General features: G+C 40.3%; 1 protein-coding gene across 8 annotated transcripts in view; it reads right to left on the bottom strand.

Annotated features, from left to right (window-relative positions):
- Positions 1 to 19,069, bottom strand: part of HERC2 (HECT and RLD domain containing E3 ubiquitin protein ligase 2) — a 213,435-nt gene that overhangs the window by 80,132 nt on the left and 114,234 nt on the right. For all 8 annotated transcript variants that reach the window (XM_075200099.1, XM_075200106.1, XM_075200105.1 and 5 more), the window contains exons 45-51: positions 19,059 to 19,069; positions 13,682 to 13,952; positions 5,890 to 6,029; positions 4,151 to 4,249; positions 3,386 to 3,554; positions 3,173 to 3,298; positions 2,421 to 2,529 (exon numbers count right to left, since the gene is read on the bottom strand). The exon at positions 19,059 to 19,069 is cut by the window's right edge and continues 132 nt beyond it. In XM_075200099.1, the coding sequence (XP_075056200.1) occupies positions 2,421 to 2,529; positions 3,173 to 3,298; positions 3,386 to 3,554; positions 4,151 to 4,249; positions 5,890 to 6,029; positions 13,682 to 13,952; positions 19,059 to 19,069 (925 nt within the window). The remainder of the gene's footprint in view (positions 1 to 2,420; positions 2,530 to 3,172; positions 3,299 to 3,385; positions 3,555 to 4,150; positions 4,250 to 5,889; positions 6,030 to 13,681; positions 13,953 to 19,058) is intronic.

Here is a 19,069-nt window from a genome sequence, read left to right as displayed (position 1 = left end):
TAAAACCCCTTCGTATGTAATGGAATGCTTCATTCTCGGCATGCATCATCGCTGATTGGTCCACAGCAGAAACAAACGTCCATGTCTAACTGTATAAAATGACAGAGGAACCTGTTTGGCGCCGAGGAGCGTCAGAAGATGGCGAGTGAGAAAGTGACAGTGGGGGTTGCGGGTGAGGAGAAGGTGTCAGTGGGGGTTGCGGGTGAGGAGAAGGTGTCAGTGGGGGTTGCAGCTATGGAGACGGAGACGGAGATAGAGTCAGAGATGGTGCTGGAAGGGCCAAAAAATGTTGGAAAAGTTAAGGTGGGGGATGGAGATACTCAAGAAGAGCAAAAAGCAAATCCAATGAGCCCAAGAGCGGTGGAGATGATGGTCAAAGTACTGGACCAGGACGACGACGACGACAACGACATTAAAAAAGGTCAGTAGCAGATGTAGTGTACCTGTAGTGTAGATGTAGTGTCACATAAAGCAATGTAAAATGCTAATTTATAACCTAATTTTTTATGTCAGAACGAAGATTTAACGGTGAGAAGGCCTGTTTAGATACCACTGACTGATACCACTAATGTTAGCAAACAAGGAGAAATTGAACAAGAAAAATATACTAAAGAAGTTCTACACAAAGGTATTTCAGTGAACATGTGTCGACATGTAAATGCTTTGGGCACATACCTGTACCGTTATAATAACCAAAATGGCGCCTGTTTTCCAGAATGCTCGGAAGTTAAGCCCGCTACTATTGTGATTTCGCCACAGGGACCAAAATATAAATATAAACTGATCTCGAGCAAGGTGAAAGGTGAGAAAATGAGAGTATTTATGTCGTAGAATATAAATTACAGATATAGAAGTTAAATGATAAACATTTTTTATTTCCTTGTTTCGTAGATAAAGAAATCAAAGGGAATAGAAACGACATCAAGACCTGTTCTGCCACAAACCGGTAGCACCTTTAAAAAGAACTTAAAAATAATACTCTGCAGTATTTAGCTCTCTGATTGGTATGGGCGCGCTCACTTCTCATGCGGATCTTTCTGACAGCTGTGTGTGTTACAATTTGTGTACCTTTTTCTTGCAATAAAAAAGTTACTTGAACACTGTGGTTTATTCTGGGTAATTCACAATTATAGGTTAATAAAGGTTAATACAACTTTAATAGGTTATAAAGGTATAAGTGTATAAAGAGTAAATATGAATAAATTGCCGACATAGACGCAAAGGGTAATAACACACGTGCTTTACACAAGTGTAATGGTCTGCAGCCAGACAGGTGCAATATACATCAACACAAAACACAGTGATGTGGGGATTCCGCACAACGTGGGACTGGGATTGACATAAAAATTAATATACACACGCTCCCCAGGTCGAGGAAGTATCGGAGGATTGTCGTGGATCTGTCGGAAGTTTACACACACTGCACAGCGGAAACGAGATTGGAACAAAAATATTAAACGGTACGACCAACCAAATGAGGCGAGAATCGTCCACTTGGGCAGACTTTCGACCATCGTGTCACAGCACACATTGACCCGACTTTTGAACGAGCGGTCGTATGTCGGCAGTTTGAGCCGATTATTGGACGAAAACAGTGTAGTGTGTACCCAGCTTTAGAATGAATGTTAGATATAGTAAGGCTAATTTAGAGAAAGACAGCATCTGAGCTAACTGGTTTGCTGATTAAACAATTTGCTCTACATTTGCCTAGATAAGAATCAGGCCAGAATGGTGTCATGTATTATACTGCTGATCCTTGAGGTATATTCTAAGTAATTTCAATTGCTAGCAATAAGATCTTGCATACAATGAAAAAGTTGCAGCGAAATGTGTCTCAGACATAGGATAGATAGAGATATATAGGTATATTTAATCCAATATTTATATTTAATCCAGAGTGATGATGATATCATTTTAACCCATTGCCGAAGCAATGTTCATTCACATTCTTTAACCACATTAAATTTCTGGAGAATCTTCCATTGTGTGGACAAGTGAAGGTTTCAATTTGACGGAGGGAGAGCAGTTCCAACATTAAACTGGGATTGTTTTGTTATGCAAGTTAATCTAGCATTAAAAAGGGGCTTCTTGAGGACAGACCTGAAAAAATTGAATTGAATATGAAAAAACAGAAAAACGTGCAGCACATCACCATCATTCCATTGTACAATTGGGCCAACAAGTTTATCTTACTTGTCAATTTGAGTATTGAATATCTGATGTAAAAGAAAAGAAATTGTATTTTAAAGTGTGCACAAAAATGGAAAATTGAACTTTCATTAAAATGTAAAAACATGAATCTTGAATCATGGAATCCCAATGCTTAAAGTTGACTTTCCATTAGAGTGCGGATAAAACCTTGATCAAGTAAACATTTCTATTACTACACATTAACCCAAAGAAAATAGGAATCAACATACGTTACTCCAGGATGAATGCTTGGAACCAATTCCATTTCTGACAGCAATCCTGTCCAGTGTGACTGCTGGGGGAAATCTACAATAACATCTTTTCCATTGGCACTGAATGCTATTAAAAAAAAAAAGTGATGCACATTACATTATATTATGATATAATTGTGTTTGCTATGAGACTAATCAGTACAGTTGCACCTTCTCCATGGCTTCAGGTCTGATTGCACAACTAATGGAAGCCTGTATGCATCACCCAAACAGGACGTGAAACATGGGTCGCAAGACCTATATGAAGCCTTAAAATGTTTTAAAATTGGTTCCGATAATTCAGGAGGCATATTCTAGAGAAGTCGTCCCAATGTATCCATAGCACTAGGCGCAGCTACTATACCCTATTTCCGTGTCCCTGTCCAATCATACCACATTTTAGAATCGCTATTATCCCATTTGATATACATTTAAAAGGTGTGAAATTAACTTGTACACCGAATATATACTAAGGAATACATGTTTTTAGCTTTTTTATTAACCTTAACACAAATTTCCGCTAAAACCAGAGAATATTTGGTTATGTTGTATCAAAAAAAAAAAAAAATGTTTTTCTCTGGGACTTATAAGACTTATATACCCCATGTATATGACGCTCCACTGTATTGGGGAAAAAGGTGCGTCTTATACATGGGGAAATACGGTATCTAATAATATACTAAAACATAATGACTCAACCAAATGAATTGTGATCTAGAAACATACATTACCTTTCACAACACCCACACTTCTATGTGTAACTGATCCCCATTTATATTTTGGCGTTGTAATCGAGGCCTTCACTCTCACTTTATCACCAATTTTGATATGTGAATTGGAACTCTGGGGTGGAAAACCTATGGATTTCAGTAACATCAATTAATAATCTTTTCCATTCTCCATGCTACACCCAGCTGTATCTATAGCAAAGAAGGGAGACTCACCCAACAACTCCACATGAATGTATCGCACCCAGTAGGTTCCACCTTTTTGCTGCCAGTCACACTGAACATTCAAGTCATGAAGCCCATCACGGTCCAACTTAATGACTTTACCTACATCACCCTCACAAACTTCTTCATATGTCCGACAGCAACGCACCATCATGCCAACCTTAAACACATAATGGAGCATAGACAATGAACAAGTGCATGTATTAACTAAATGTGTCATTACAAACAAGACTGCCCTCTTGGGAATGCAATAAAAACAAAGCAGAAACAGCACTAAAGCAAATGACAATTACTAAAACCAAATTGCATATAGTGTAATATTAGTTAATGGCAGTTTTCACTTGCTACAAAAATTGGCTAAACTTTATTAAAATAGACTCAATTTATTATGAAAGGAATATATAAAAGCATAACATCTCTAAATAACAAATAACAGCATAAAACAGCATAAAATAATGAAATCACCGTGGATAAATTCAGCACAGTGAATGAGTGGGAGGGATATTCTTAAGTTAAAAATTATTAACTATTCCAAAAACATTAAATATGAAACACAAATAATAACTAAAATGTTGCACTCAAAAGTAACCTCCAGACTCTGTGGAAGCCATCGGAACTTAAAAAATAAAATTAAAACTAATGAACAGGCATCACAAGATATAACAATTAAAAAAACAAACAAAAAAAACCAGAATTTTACACAATTCAAAACACTGGTGAAGCAGATCTAGATCAAAGAGAAACAGCAGAACATACCTGAATGTTCTCTCTCACATATACTGCATAGTCATCATTGCTTAAGAAATCTGCTCTTTTCTTGTAGGTCTGACTTTCTGTCACAACTGCTCCATTCGACTGTAAAATTCAGACAAATTGGATAAGCCACTTTTACAAATACGGAATAAAGGCATATTTTACTCTTTCAAGAGCATTCCAGGGAAGGAAACTGTACACCTATGTTAAGGTTCCTCTACAGGATATACAATAGGACATTCACAAAAGAAACCAGGATTTACACATAAATCTAATACGACAGGACAATGTATTGTAGAACAGTATATCCACTGCTTGAGAGAGCAGTTTAGGGCGCAAAGTCTTAATATGAATACAGGAAACCACAATTTAAAAGAAAGGTGGTACAGATATGGAAAGAGTCCAGAAGAATCAGTCTCTAGCCCCTTAATTAATTAAGTTCATAATGAAAGACAAGTAGTGGAGGGCGTGTGATTGCCCAAACACTGCTTAAACACTGTCCTCAGGCACAGAGGACAGTTGCAAAACAGTGGCTAAGACAATACTTGAAAGTCATTGGTCAGGTGAGGTACAGGATACAATTTAGTAAAAGTCTGCTTCATGTGCCTAAATCATACTCTGGATAACCTTATCCAGAAGACATTATGGGGCAGATTCAACTTCCCGCATTACTCTTTAATAGCTGCACATTATTACCGTTACTACAGTAACTTAAACGCTGACTTTTGTGCGCAGCTCTGTGAACCGCGAGCAAAAATCTGCAATAACATTACCATAGTAACGGTAATAATGCATGGCCCGCATTGTTCTAAAGAATAATGCAGGGAATTGAATCTGCCCCTATGAATGCAATCCAAAGATTCAACTGCTATGCCATTAAAACCAGCAACCAGGGACTTTAGATATGAAAAACATATGAACAAAATGGAAGGTACCATGCGCAGCAACACCAGCTACTCTAAGGTTGACAGAATGATTTTCTCCCACTACTGCTCACATACATAATAGGCCCAGTACCAGTATAAAAGTCAGTGGAACATATATCACACCGAACATCAATGTTGTGATTTGCAAAGCTGAACACCAACAATTGAGATGTATCTGTAACATAAGCATTTCTTGATGCAGATTTCTGGCAGAGCTTTATCCAAAAAAAGGACAGAGTGCCAAATCACAAACGGCGTTTCTTTCTGTTCTGTATAGCTGTGACAAAGGTGTAGGTTATGCTGCAATTCAGTCTACATGATTAGAGTGTACGTATTATTTTGCCATTTTGTGAATACATTTCAAGAAAAAAGGAACCCATTTGCAATATAAGGAATCATTTGTTTAATTTTGCAAAACACCTTTTCAGCGACAGTGGGTGTTTAATCCAATGTCCACAATGGCTGGTGAATAAAATAAAATGCTTACTGGTGTTGTAGCGATGGGACTAATTTTGCAAAAATATTTCACACTATCATTACCTGCGTAATACAGGGTTAAGGAAACTTCAGCATGATCAGAAAACAATGTTCATTTGTAGTTCAAACTATATGGAGAACCAGAAACTGCTAAATTTACTTATAAAAGTACAAACTTTCACAGAATGAGTTAATTTGCTGGAGTCTAACATTCCAGGTGCTTCCATTTCATTTTTTTCTTCTGCGCTTACTCTAGTATCTTAAAAATTACAACCATAACTTTTAAATCTCCAGAAACAAAAAAATAATAATAATAAATAAATAAGAGGAAATACTAACATCTGGATACGCAGCCTCCAGCTCCTCTACTTCTTCCACCACCTCTTCATCCGACTCCTCAGATGCAGTTTCAAAATCCGACAGCTCAGTGATTTGGATGTCGGGATGATCCAGCAGCCAGCCAACTAATGCCTCCACACCTGTGAAAACAGGATCAAATAATTAACAGCCAAACTTTTTAAAGTATTGTATACTTTCAAACATACTGGTTTGTATATTGCTTTATCTTTCTGGTAACATGCAGCAGTTTTCATTTAAGCCTTTCAGTAGCATAATTTGCCCTTGGATATAACACTTAACTGCTACTTAGATACTGTTGTATCCCACCCCTAGTCCAATGATAAAAACTCTACATTTATGATATCTACATAACCCACCTCAGAACCTATGTTCGATGCAGAGGTGAGGGATTCCACATTGAAAAAAGGACCACATGCAATATGCTCCAAAGTACCAAGGATACCTATATTATGGTCAGCTGCAAAGCAGTAGTTAAAAATTGTCCAAGTACTTTTTTTTGGTACTTCAGAGAAAGTCATTCTAGGTGGCACTTATCCAAAGCACTATCTTCTCCCAAGTCATACTTTTGTATCGCATCATCAGGGTATGCTAGAAGCGGTCTCCGGGACCTCTTCACAATCGCATAAGATATATTCCTTTCGATATGCAAGTTACCCTATTTTCTTAGAGGTCAGTCATATTAGACTTTATCTAGCAATTATTTCTATTATTTTATTGTTCTGTGCAAAGCATGGTAATCCTTGAGATTCTGTACAATTTCTAAATTTTCCTTCCCATCTCCCAACCACCAGCACCACCTAAACAAGTATTAAAAAATAACAATGAATAAATAAATATATTTGCTGTTCCAACTTGTTTATTGGTCTATTGTACTTCTTGGTTTCTTTCATAAATATACAATAAAAATAAATAAATCTATTTCTGAATTTATTTGGAGGACACTCTATAGGGGCTCGTCCAGGACCTTGGCACTTCGACTTCAAACGACAGTTTTCAGAAGCTCCTCCCATCAATAAGCGAGAATACATTGCAGAGTGGTTATAAACTAACAAAGACCCATAGGAAAAGGTAAACTGTTACAATCAAGCAGAATGTCTGACTTACAAAATAGAGGCATTGTGCTTCCCCTTCCCTTAGGTCCAGCTTACAGACAAATTTTACGCTACGTTGGCAGGTAAATAAGATCAAATATCTTGGAGTTTATATCACCTCATCCTATGAGAGATTGTATCGGGAAAACTCCCCCCCCCCCTTCTGTCAAAAATCAAACAGGATTTGGAGACTTGGAAGAGCTATATCATATCGTGGCTGGGGAGGATTATTGCTATTAAGATGAACTTGGTCCCTAAACTTCTGTATTTTTTCCAGACTCTCCCAGTGAGGGTTCCCGACTCTGTGTTTAGGGATCTGCATTCCTCCTTTCTAAAGTTTATATGGCGTGCCAAGCCCCCTAGAATTTCGATAGCAGTGCTTGAGAAGCCCAGGGCTCGGGGAGGCAGGGGTTTTCCTGACATTAAATTTTACTATTTAGCATCCCATCTGACCCAGGTGGCGGTAACTTATGCGCCTTACCAGTCCATAGCTTGGGTGGACTTGGAGACCCATTATGTGGGGGTCCCCTCCATGGCATCACTCTGGGGGTTGGCCAACATAGATAGACCACCATCGGCCTCCTCTCTTCAATCTCTTAAATTCTGCTTATCCCTCTGGGACTCATGCCGGGTCAAATATAAATTGTCCTCCCCTATTTCACCTCTGACCCCCCTCTGGGGCAACCCACACTTTCCTCCTGGCAATTCGACCCAGCAATTTAAACTCTGGATAAAGGCGGGATTACGGGTGGTTTCGGACCTTGTGGTTAATCGAACTTGGGATTCTATGTCAGAACTTCATCATAAATTTGAACCGTTTCGTCCGCTCTTTTTTGAGTACTTCCAGGTTCGACACTTCGCCATGTCTTTGCCCCCCCAGGAGGCTCTCCGGGCCCCGACCTCCTTTGAGTACGTGTTTACATTCACCTCTCACCAAAGGGATGATCTCCCAGATCTATTATTGGCTCATAGATTATACTTTCGATACTCCAGGACGACATGATAGGGAATGGGAAAATGACTTGGGTCCTCCCCCCGACGACTTATGCTGGGAGGATATCAGGGAGGGGATTGCCAAGAGCTCAATCTCTACTTTGATTAAGGAAACTGCCTACAAAGTGTACTACAGGTGGTACTATACTCCCGATAAGCTGTCTCGAATGTTTCCTACTGCCACTCCAAGCTGCTGGCGGGAATGTGGCCAGAGAGGTACGATGCTACACATATGGTGGACCTGCCCTCGTATAGTTCCTTTCTGGAACATGGTTCTTACACTCATAAACTCTGTGTCAGAACAACAGATAAGTAAAGACCCCTGGTCATTCCTTCTCTCTCGCCCTATACCTGATGAAAGCGCGCCTTCTAACAAGCTTATCTCCCATATTCTGGCAGCCGCTAAATCCCTAATAGCAAAGCACTGGAAAGACCCTAGGGCTCCCTCTATGCAGGAGTTATGGTCGTACATAGGTCATGTCGCAAGCATGGAGAGTATAACGTGCTACCTTCATGATAAATCATATAACTTTGATAAGGTGTGGGCCCCGTGGTACTTACTAGAAAGCCGTAGCTGCCTATCCAATACGGCTCCTCCCCCGGCAGTTGGAACATAGCTTTTGGGCCGCCTCTGGACCCCCCCCCAGGCTGGATATGGTGCGCGGTGGGTGAGTAATGTCTATATGCTACCTCTCTGTCACGTAACAACTGTAACTGTGTGTTCCAGCTTTTCTTTGCATTGTTCCAAATTTACGCGCCTATCTATTTATTAGCTATTTTGTTGACAATATTTGTGCCTCTCTACCCCCTCCCCCCCCCGATATAAAAGTATAAAACTCAGAGGAAACACCTTGATTATTAAGATTTTTCTTGTCAAAAATGTTGTATGTACTGTTCCTGTTGTTTCCTCTTCAAATAAAGAGTTTAAAAAAAAATAAAAAAAAAAATAGAGGCATTGTAAAAAACAAATTTAATCAAGAGAACTTAAAAGGTGGGATCGAGGCCATCAAATGAGAGAAATGTATTTAACAGAAGCACAAAAATACATTTCTCCTATTTGGGGGACACTGCAATCAGGTGGGCGTTCAGACAAAGGGATTGATGGAGGGTACACTCCATCAATTCCTTTCCGTGCACTAGTCAGATGGGCAAGCGGTATAGATCCCCATAGGCTGTCGGAACCACCTTGTGAATATCAGTTAGCTGATGGTATTGCGGATGACACTCCTACGTAAAAAGTCTTGCAGTTCAGTCTCGTGTTCTCACCTCTCGGGATCATAAACTAAGCCGCTGAAGTTAGTGCTCCATATAAAGAGACCAAGAATTAAGTAAATTGAGCATGTGTATGTCAGATTCGTGCCTGATAGTTCTTAATAAGTACCGACGCGTTTCATCATACAAAGATGATTTCATCAGAGAAAGTAATTGGAAGGAATTGATGTAGTGTGACTCACAGCGCCGCCTGAGAGCTGAGCTGTAACGGCGGTTTAGATATTTTCTCTAGAAGATTCACGCTGAATTCCAGTGCTTGTCTAGTATATGCGAAGGGAACCCATGGTATTCATTCACATATCTTTATGCATTGTTATCAATTACTTATTATACCAGGTTGGAAAACTTTTTAATTGAAAGATATCCACTGAGCACAACTCTGTAGCTCGCTGTTATTCATGATTTATTCTGATGAGCGAGGAGGATAAGAGTCACCACATATTCCAACCGTGTTCAACACCAAAGGACTCAGAGAATTGAACACTCTATATTCTATGTCGGGATTGATACATGCCCCCATTAGTGGATCATTTATATTTACTATACAGTTGTCCCGCACGAGGATTGTTAGAAACAATATAAGTTTCTTTATTTATTAACACCATGATTGAACAAGTTTGAAGTTTATACAGCTGCATATGGTCTGTGAATGTGTTACTATCAGTGCGCTGATTATAATATATAAATATATATATATATATATATATATATATCTATATCTATATCTATCTCAATACAAACAATCGGTGCGCACAAGTCCAATGGTATGGATAAAAGATCTCAGCGTGCTTTTTCGTGAACAGTCTTTGTTTCACCGTATTTCAAAACACCAGCAGGATGAAATCTGCGCATCCTTCCCTTCTATCTCCCGATCTCCACGGGGGAATAACCAACACTCCTATTTAGTATCCAGAACCAAGTCAAGAAATTCAATCCTATCTTTATAACAGATGTGAATTTCAAATCAAACTTATTCACATTAATTTCCTGAACAAATATATGAAATTCCGATTCAGTGCCTCTCCAGATGATTATTATTAGCATGTGATAATTCAAATGCTTTTTTAGGACAGCGGAACAAGAGAGAGTTCAAAAGTTCATTATCGGAGAGAATGATGTACTCTCCCAGAAAAAGGTACAGACAAGACACATCTGTTATAGATAAAGATAGGATTGAATTTCTTGACTTGTTTTTCTTCAAATAAATTAGTATCCAGAACCATCATATTGATACCTACACTTTTTTTTTAAAAGTTGATAGTAATAATTATATAGATTACAAGAGCTTTCATATGAGACGATGGAAGGATAATATACCCATCTCTCAGCTGACTAGGATTAAACGGAATTGTCAAGATTCAGACACTTTTGAAAAGCAGGCTTCTGTTCTTACAAAAAAAAATTTAGAACGGGGTTATCCTAAAAATCTCCTAACAGAGAGTTTGGATAAGGTTAGACAATATGACAGGACACAATTATTGACGTATAAAGATAAGAAACAAGTTAAATCCAATACTTTTGATTGTGCCTTTGTCACTATTTTTAATGTGGCTAATAAACAGATTATATAAATACATTAGAAAAACATTGGGCAGTATTGAAATTAGACTCTGGTTTATCAAGTGTGTTACCATTGAAACCCCGCATTATTTTTAAAAAACCAAAAACTTTAAAAAGTATTTTAGCCCCATCACATCTGAAGGAATTATCGAGTAAAAATAAAAATACTTGGTTACAACCTACAAAAGGATTTTTTGCATGCGGGTATTGTAAAGCCTGCAAATATGTACATGGTGACCATAAATCGTTTATCGATACGTCAAATAGTAAAGAGAGAGTTATTCAATCTTTTATGAACTGTAATACCACATATGTGGTTTATCTATTGGAATGTGGTTGTGGGGAAAAAATATGTGGGTAAAACCAAAAGAGCAGTGAAAATACGTATTTTTGAACATCTACGCAATATTCAGCATAAGATTGATAACCATAGTGTACCGAGACATTTTTCTACCTGTCATAATGCTAACCCTGAATCATTACGTTTTAAAGCAATTGAACATGTGCAAATAAATGCTAGAGGAGGAGATTTATTGTTAAAATTATCTCAAAGGGAAACCTTTTGGATTTACACGCTTAACACCTTTGTACCCTGGGGACTTAATGAAGGATGTGAAGCGACACCCTTTTTATAAAAGGTTAGAATGTAATATGCTTTTTATTTCTGTGTTTTATATTGACTGTTTTGTAATTATAGATTGACCATGTATATAAGAGCTTTTAAGAATTTGAATTTTATTTGTGCAAGTACTGAGAGCTGTAATTGGTAGAATGTGATTCACCTGTGAAACAACTGACAACTCCCTAGAAATAGGTGAACTGTGATGTAATAATCCACGCCTCCTGATGAAGTCCTGAGTGATGAAACGTGTAGAGGTGATTGTGAAGACTCTCTGATTTCGAGCTGCCTCAGATAGAGCCGTTCGTATGTGGATATCAGAATTGAGCTGTTGTATTATCTATGCCTGAATATATTTACCATTTGGTACGTGCAATTTTATTGTTTGAAATAAAACTTTTAACTTGGATAACACACCATGGAAGCGCCCCTTCTTTTTTGATGTTTTAGGAAAATAATATATATATATATATATATATATATATATATATATATATATATATATATATATATATATATATATATATATATATTTGTTTTATTTTGTTGTTTTTATTTATATGTTGTTTTAGAAATGTGAATATTTTTTCATTTACATGGATTAAATTATCAATTATTATTATTGGTATAGACTGCTATTTCAGCGCTGATTCTAGTTTTTTATTGAGCCTGAAGATTGTCTGGAACAAGCTGCCCAGCCCCACCATAAGCCTGACGGATTACAATCTCAGGACTTCGAAATCCAAACCCACCAGCAGCTCGCCCTCTACCCGACATGAGAAATCCAATTGAGATTTCCTTACATCTTTAGTGTGTGCAACTTGCAGAGTCAGCTAAGCGACAGATGGAGCAGTCTTATGTGAAATGTCTGGCTCAAACATATTAGTTGCATTACCTGCAAAAATGTGTGGACCACAGTCCTTGATCTAGCATGTTCAACATGGAGTTTCTGGATCCTGTTATCCATTTGGCAACTTAGCCTAACATTTGGAGCAAGTGAAATATATTAGATTTCCCTCCTCCAGTCTCTGCCTTGAAAAAGTTCCTCTTTTCCAAGATGTCAGATGAGAAACAGGTAGACGGATAGTTGTCACGCAAACAGAGAAAGAGCGCGCAAAACCTGTGACCGACAGTTATTTTAAACTCAACTATAATATTCTATAGACAGGTAGGAAGCGCAATAGAAGAAATGTCCACAAAACTATTTATTTAGAGAAATTACAAAAAAACTAATGTTTCCCAGAAAAAGTATAGCTTTAAATGATCCTTTCTAAGAGAGAACATAGGAGAGGAACCTCTGTGATACGCCACTGAAACACTATGAGATTCTGGCAAGTTCTACTCTTTGAAGCAAAGCCCACCAAGGAAGAGCTGCCACATACTGGGGGTGAAGAACTGCCCCATCCAGAACTCTGTTTAAATATGGTCGCCTGTCATTAGAACCGATTCCCCCAATGACTATCTATCTAGTGAGGACTGAAGACTGCCTTTAATGACAGCAATCGCCACCAGACCTGTCCCGGGCTCAGACAAACCCTTTAAGGAGCCAGGGATGCTGCTACCTTGCGCCCATCATCCTTGTCTGGGAGAGGAGGTGTACATGGTTAAATTCAATAAAATTCTGGATCTCTGTCTTATTAAAAGCAGGAACCCGTCGGCACCAGCTGATCAATGTTCCCATCACTTCTTCCAGTGACTGGAAAAAGGAATCTCCTCCGTGGGTCACCCTGCCCACCCTGATGAAGTGAGGTGCCGAACGTGACTCTAGCTCCTCCCACAATGTTCTTACTTCCAGCTAGGAGGGCAGTTAACACTGCAGCAGCAGCAAAAATGGAAAAAAAACAAAACATGAAATTTAGCAAATTTTAAGCATATGCCATCAGCAGCCTTCTGCAGAACCACCCAGTCTTCAAAGACACTAAAAACAGTTAAAACAGAGAATCTGTTAGATGTGTTATACAGGTGAAGAGCTTCTGCGAACTGTCCAGTTCAAATTCTAAGTGCCGAGCCTCTATACCCCATGGTAGCAATGTTCCCCAACTAGGAAGTTAGAGAGAAAAAAAAAACAAAAAAAAAACACCTTTTTAAAAACTCTGCTTCACACAAATGTTAGGATATAATGCACCTTTGTATTATTTAGCACATTTTTCATTTGAAAATATACAGTTGTTCAACTTTCATATAGCCTATACATGGCATTTGAAATTATATATCCGGTAAAGGTGGACAGACATACCTGGAGAACTTGAAGCAGTACCCGATACTCCCGAGAGTGACTTGAGAGCAAACTCAATGTTTTTCCTCTGAAAGCCCATTTCCATCAGTTGTACAACAATTGGTGCTGGTGGGATAGGAGATTGTTTGCATTTCTTGACCTTAGCTGGGCAGATCTGCTGCACAGTCATAGGGGAAGAGACCTCACTTGAACTGCAGAAGTCATCAAACAGAGGAGTTGATGGATGTGTGGATTCCACTGCCAGGTACTGACATACAGCCAGTGCTGCTGCCTAATGAATATAAAATGAAACATAAAATAAAAGACCTCAAGACAACTATGCTGTATAATGGAAACGCAAACAAAATACTCAAAAAAACATTATGCATATTTGTGCCAGTCACGTGAATCTCTTAAAATTAAGAAAGGTCAAGAATGATTGAGAGGAAATTATGAAGTGGTCCAAAAAAAAAAAAAAAAAAGTACTCAACTGACTACTAATACATTACAGTTCTCTGCAATTTAATCTTGAAATGTTGCTATTTTCTGACAATTTTGCTAGTGAAAAAAAAAAAAAAAATAGGATTTTTGTACTGCAAATTTTTCTAATCCGTCTGGGGCACATGAGGGTGCAGAAGCTGGCCACATAAGGGTTAAATTTCCTCCCATCCCCATGTTCCTCAGTTTCTGGCTTCAAAAGCCCCAAAGGGTAATACAAGAAAAATAACCAAATACACTGTCCAAACACACTGAACGTAAAAGGAAGAAACGCAGTGTCTCCCAGATGGCTTTGGAGTAATAGATTTAACAGCAACTACAAATATCTGGTTTTCTTCAGCATCCTACCTGGGTGACACTGCTACATTGAGAACTTCCCAAGCTGCTGCTAGAGGAGGGTACAATTAACTATAGCTGGGTACCAGACATAGCTGCTTGGCTGAAGCCCTGTAATGTGGTGCCAAAGAAGTACTCACTGATCTAGTGAGTAAACCAAAATATTCTCTTGAGCAGGCTTACCAGAACTAGAGGAAACTGGCTGAATAGCAAACCTGATCCATCTGGCTACAATCTGCTTAGATGTCAGCCAACCCCATTTCTGCATGTCGTAGGGAACCAGCAGAAAGTCAGTCACTCTTACTCCCAAGGTCCTGTCCAGGTAAATCTTTAAGGCTCCAACCACATCCAGAAGAACCAGCTTATCCTGGTCACCAAAAGAATCAGACCCATGTAAAAAGAGGGAATGACTCATGATTGAAGACTGCCCTGTCCTTGTGAAATAGTGCAAGACAAGGCCCCCAATTCATCAGCAGCAGCTATTAATATAGCACGACTAATTAATCAAGATTCCATGTAAGGAGCAACATAGGGAGGTTGGATATGTAAAGTCTGAACCTCTGGGATCAGAGTCAACATCCTCTGGAAATACTCAGACAAGGCTGAGACCTGAACCTTGAGGGATCTAAGCGTTGGTCGGCCACCCAGACTGCTCTGGAGAAAAAGGAAGAAGGTGTAAAAGCCTAAAAGGAAAATGTTTGCACCAAACCACATATGTCGTCCAAACCCTATAATAGATGTATGCAATCACTGGCTTTCTGGCTGTTAGGATAGGTTCACTATCAGACAAACCTTTGGCTCTCAAGATCCTGGCTTCAACAGCCATGCCATTTAAATCAGATGATTAAGGGTCTGGTGAGGAACAGACACTACGACAGAAGAGCTTGAAGAGGAAGTCCTCACCGCTGGACCTGCCACCATCCTTAGAACGTCAGTGTACCCTTTGGGCCAATCTGGAGCCATGGGGATGACAAGAACTCCCTCCCTATTGGCCTTCTTGACAACGTGAGGGAGCAACAGAATTAGAGGGAAGAGATAGACAAACTTGCAGTTCCAAGGGACCTCCATGGCATCCACTAGTGCTGCCAATAAGCCCCTGGTCCTGGAACATGGGCACCTTTTTTGTTGAGCCGGGAGACCATCATGCCCACCTCCAGCTGGGAAAATGGAGAGTCTGCTCAGGAAATCTGCCTCCCAATTCTCCACTTCTGGAATGTACATTGCTTAGATCGCTGGCAGAAAGCGCTCTCTCCATTACAGGACAAGACTCCCTCATTGGACCTCTTGATTCATCCGGTATTAAAGTACCATGACTGGCAGAATGTGCTAACATCAGAGCGTTCATGACCATCCTGATCTCCAGTTGATGAGTTGCTAGGAAGCTTGACTTGTCTCTAGACCAAATTCAGCGTGCAATGTCACAACACCCCATCCCTAAAGAATGTCATCCATCGTTAACGGCGGACCAGCGAAGGTGGTAAATGAGCATCCTTTGATCAAGCTGTCTGCTCTCAACCACTACTTGAGACCCAGATGGACCTCTGGGTACAGTGATATAAGCAGAGAGTCCAACCGAAGGCTGGACCTCGAGCACCTCAAGATATTTAGTTGAAACATCAGAGTGGAACCTGGCATATTGCACTGCATCAAAGGTCGAGACCATCTTCCCCATCAACTTCATGCATAGGAGAACTGTAGATCATCAGAGGGCAAGAAATCATCTCGTCAATACTTGGAGAGTCCGTATCATGTCTTTTGGAAAACCCTCTGCACCCTGGTGTTGAAAATTCAACCCATAAACACCATCATCTGACTCAGAATCAGGTTTGATTTTTTTTTGAAATTCAAAATTGATCCATGAAATCACGGAACTTGAGCTGTCCTGTGGAGACAACTCTGCAGAAAATGGGCCAAATCAGTCTTCAGAAGTAGATCGTTTAGGTGATGAGATGGGGAGAGGAAAGAAGCCTGTCATGCTGTCTGTCTACCCTTCTGCTGACTCCCGCGTGCTGGAAGGGGGTGATCACTGGAAGAACAGGATTTTGTGGAAAAGAAGGTCCGAGAGGAATGGAACCTAGGTCCTTTAGCATTGGATGGGATGACCAAAAAGAAAGGGCTCTTACCTCCTTTAATTTGAATCATCATTTTCTCAAGCACCGATCCACAAAGAACAGTTGTATGGGAGTGCTTCCTAAGATTCATGGACTATGTACCCACATCCCATGACCAGAGTCAAAGTGCTCTCTTGGAAACTACCAGTAAAGCAGAGACCCTAGAATTGGTAGAAGTTACATACAGAACTACATCAATGATTTATTCAGATGCAGATCCTGAGAATAGAATGACGAAGCAAACATTTTCACCAAAGAGAACCTGAGAAAATGGATGGCATTTTCATGGTCTCTGGACTTTAGGATCCTCAAGTAGCTTCGATAAAGACGATGACACTTTTCAGCCTCAAATCAGACTTTTCCCAGAGTCCTTGCCGAGGCTCATACCTTCTGGGCCATAGTCTTGCAACTCGACTCCAGGCACAGCTCTAGAAGGTGCAGCCAGTTTTGCCCAATCAGCAATGGACTGAGCCAGGTATCACACCCAAGCAGGTTCCACCATGTCAGATGCATTACTCCCAGGGGTGCGCAAATCATAGTCCTCTTCTTCACATGTCACTCAACAGGGATCTGAATGCTGACATCCACTAGGTAATTTTGCATGGTACCTAGAACAGGTGAAATACAAAACATGGTAAATATGAACTGAAACTGGTTTTATAGTCTGAAGGAGGGTGTTCACTACTTGTGGAGAGAACCCTCTGGATCTTCACAGGTTGGCCTCAACAGGCATGCCGTTAAATTGAGCCGATGTGTGAATGATCCTTGCTGAAGACAATCTTCTCGAAGAGGTAATTTCGGACCCAGACCTACCGCTAGCCCCAGAATTTCTGCATACCAAACTCGCCATGGTCAAGCGGGAGCCACTAGTATGACTGGGAGTCCCCCTTGCTTCATTCAAAGGACTCTGGGAATCATATGGATAGGAGGAAACAAGTATCCCAACCTGAAGTCCCATGGCATTGCTATTATGTCAATGGCCACCGCCAAGGGGTCTCTTGCTCGAGATCAAAACTGAGGTACCTTCCTGTTGTGACGCAATGCCATTAAGTGAAGGTCTGGGATCCCCCATCGTAGGACCAGAAACCGGAAGACCTCCGGATGGAGCATTCACTCACCCGGCAATATCACATGTCGGCTGAGAAAGTCTGATTCCCAGTTTTGGATTCCTGGAAAAAAAAATTGCTGATAGAGAGGGAACGTGGTTCTCTGCCCAGGTCAAAATCTGAGCAGCCATCCTCATTGCTCCTGCGCTTCTGGTGCCCCCTGTCTGTTGACATAAGACACTGCAGTCACATTGTCGGACTGCAGACAGACTGGGTGTCCGTGAAGGATCGTCTGGGCCCTCTCTAAGGCCATCAGCATGGCTTTTAGCATGCTGATGGGGAGAAAAGCATCCAGAGGGTTCCAGAGTCCCTGGAGCCATAACTGAAAGTCGATACCATCTTTCCTAATAGACGCATGCTCAAGTGGACAAACGGTCTGCGGCAAGTCATAACTCAGCCTCCTCAGGGATTGAGATAGGTCTACCGGACGGAAAACCTTTAGTTCGTTGGTATCCATGATTCATCCCAGAAGGGTCATTTTCTGGCACAAAATCAATTGTGACTTTTCTCTATTTATGAGTCATCCGTGCGTCTCCAGGATCCGGAGAGTGAGGACCAGGTACTGATTCAGTGGGAAAGCAGAGGCTTTTAAGAGCAGATCATTCCAGAGGAGTGCAAATGGTGCCCTATCTGGACGAAGACAGGCTGACATTTTTGTAAACACTCTTGGGGTTGTTGAAAGGCCAAATGGGAGAGCTCTGAATTGGTAATTTGATGGTCCCACTGTGAATCTGCGAAGGGCCTGATGAGCCTTCCAGATAGGTATGTGAAGGTAGGCGTCCTTGATGTCTATAGACGCCATGAATTGATCTGGTTCCAATCCATTGATGACAGAACTGAGGTATTCCATTTGAAAACCTGACTACCTCTGGATGCCGGTTTAACGGTTTTAGATTTAGAACAAGTCGGAATGAGCAGTCTGGCTCCTTCCCCCCCTGCTACAGCAGTCGCTAGTAGCAGAGTCCTGGTGGAACAAGTGCCGTGCCCCCTTTGCTGAGGATGAGGACTTGGTACATTACAATAAGGCGATTACTGGCGCTATTTGCTGTTTTTGGCAGCGCAGGTACATTGGTCTTGAATCAGCGTGGAGGCGGAGAGTAGTTTTAAAAAGAATAAAAATATAAAATAAAACTTCTGATGTTTGTAAAGAGCTGTCCGGCTGAGGAAACACTGGGGGGAGAGAGGGGTAAGGCGCTTCAGTTCAGAAAAGTTAACCCTTAAGAGCCCGACTCCTGCAGCCTTCACCACAACCCCAATATAGTGTCCCCCAGATAGGATGATGAAGAAACCATTAAAAAAAACACAAACCAAAAAAAAAAAAAACATACAATATTGAAAGGAATTTACCTCTAGCTCTT

This window comes from Mixophyes fleayi, chromosome 2 (genome assembly GCF_038048845.1).
Source record: "Mixophyes fleayi isolate aMixFle1 chromosome 2, aMixFle1.hap1, whole genome shotgun sequence".
NCBI classification, from domain to species: Eukaryota; Metazoa; Chordata; class Amphibia; order Anura; family Limnodynastidae; genus Mixophyes; species Mixophyes fleayi.
This window is presented reverse-complemented; position numbering and strand designations above follow the sequence as displayed.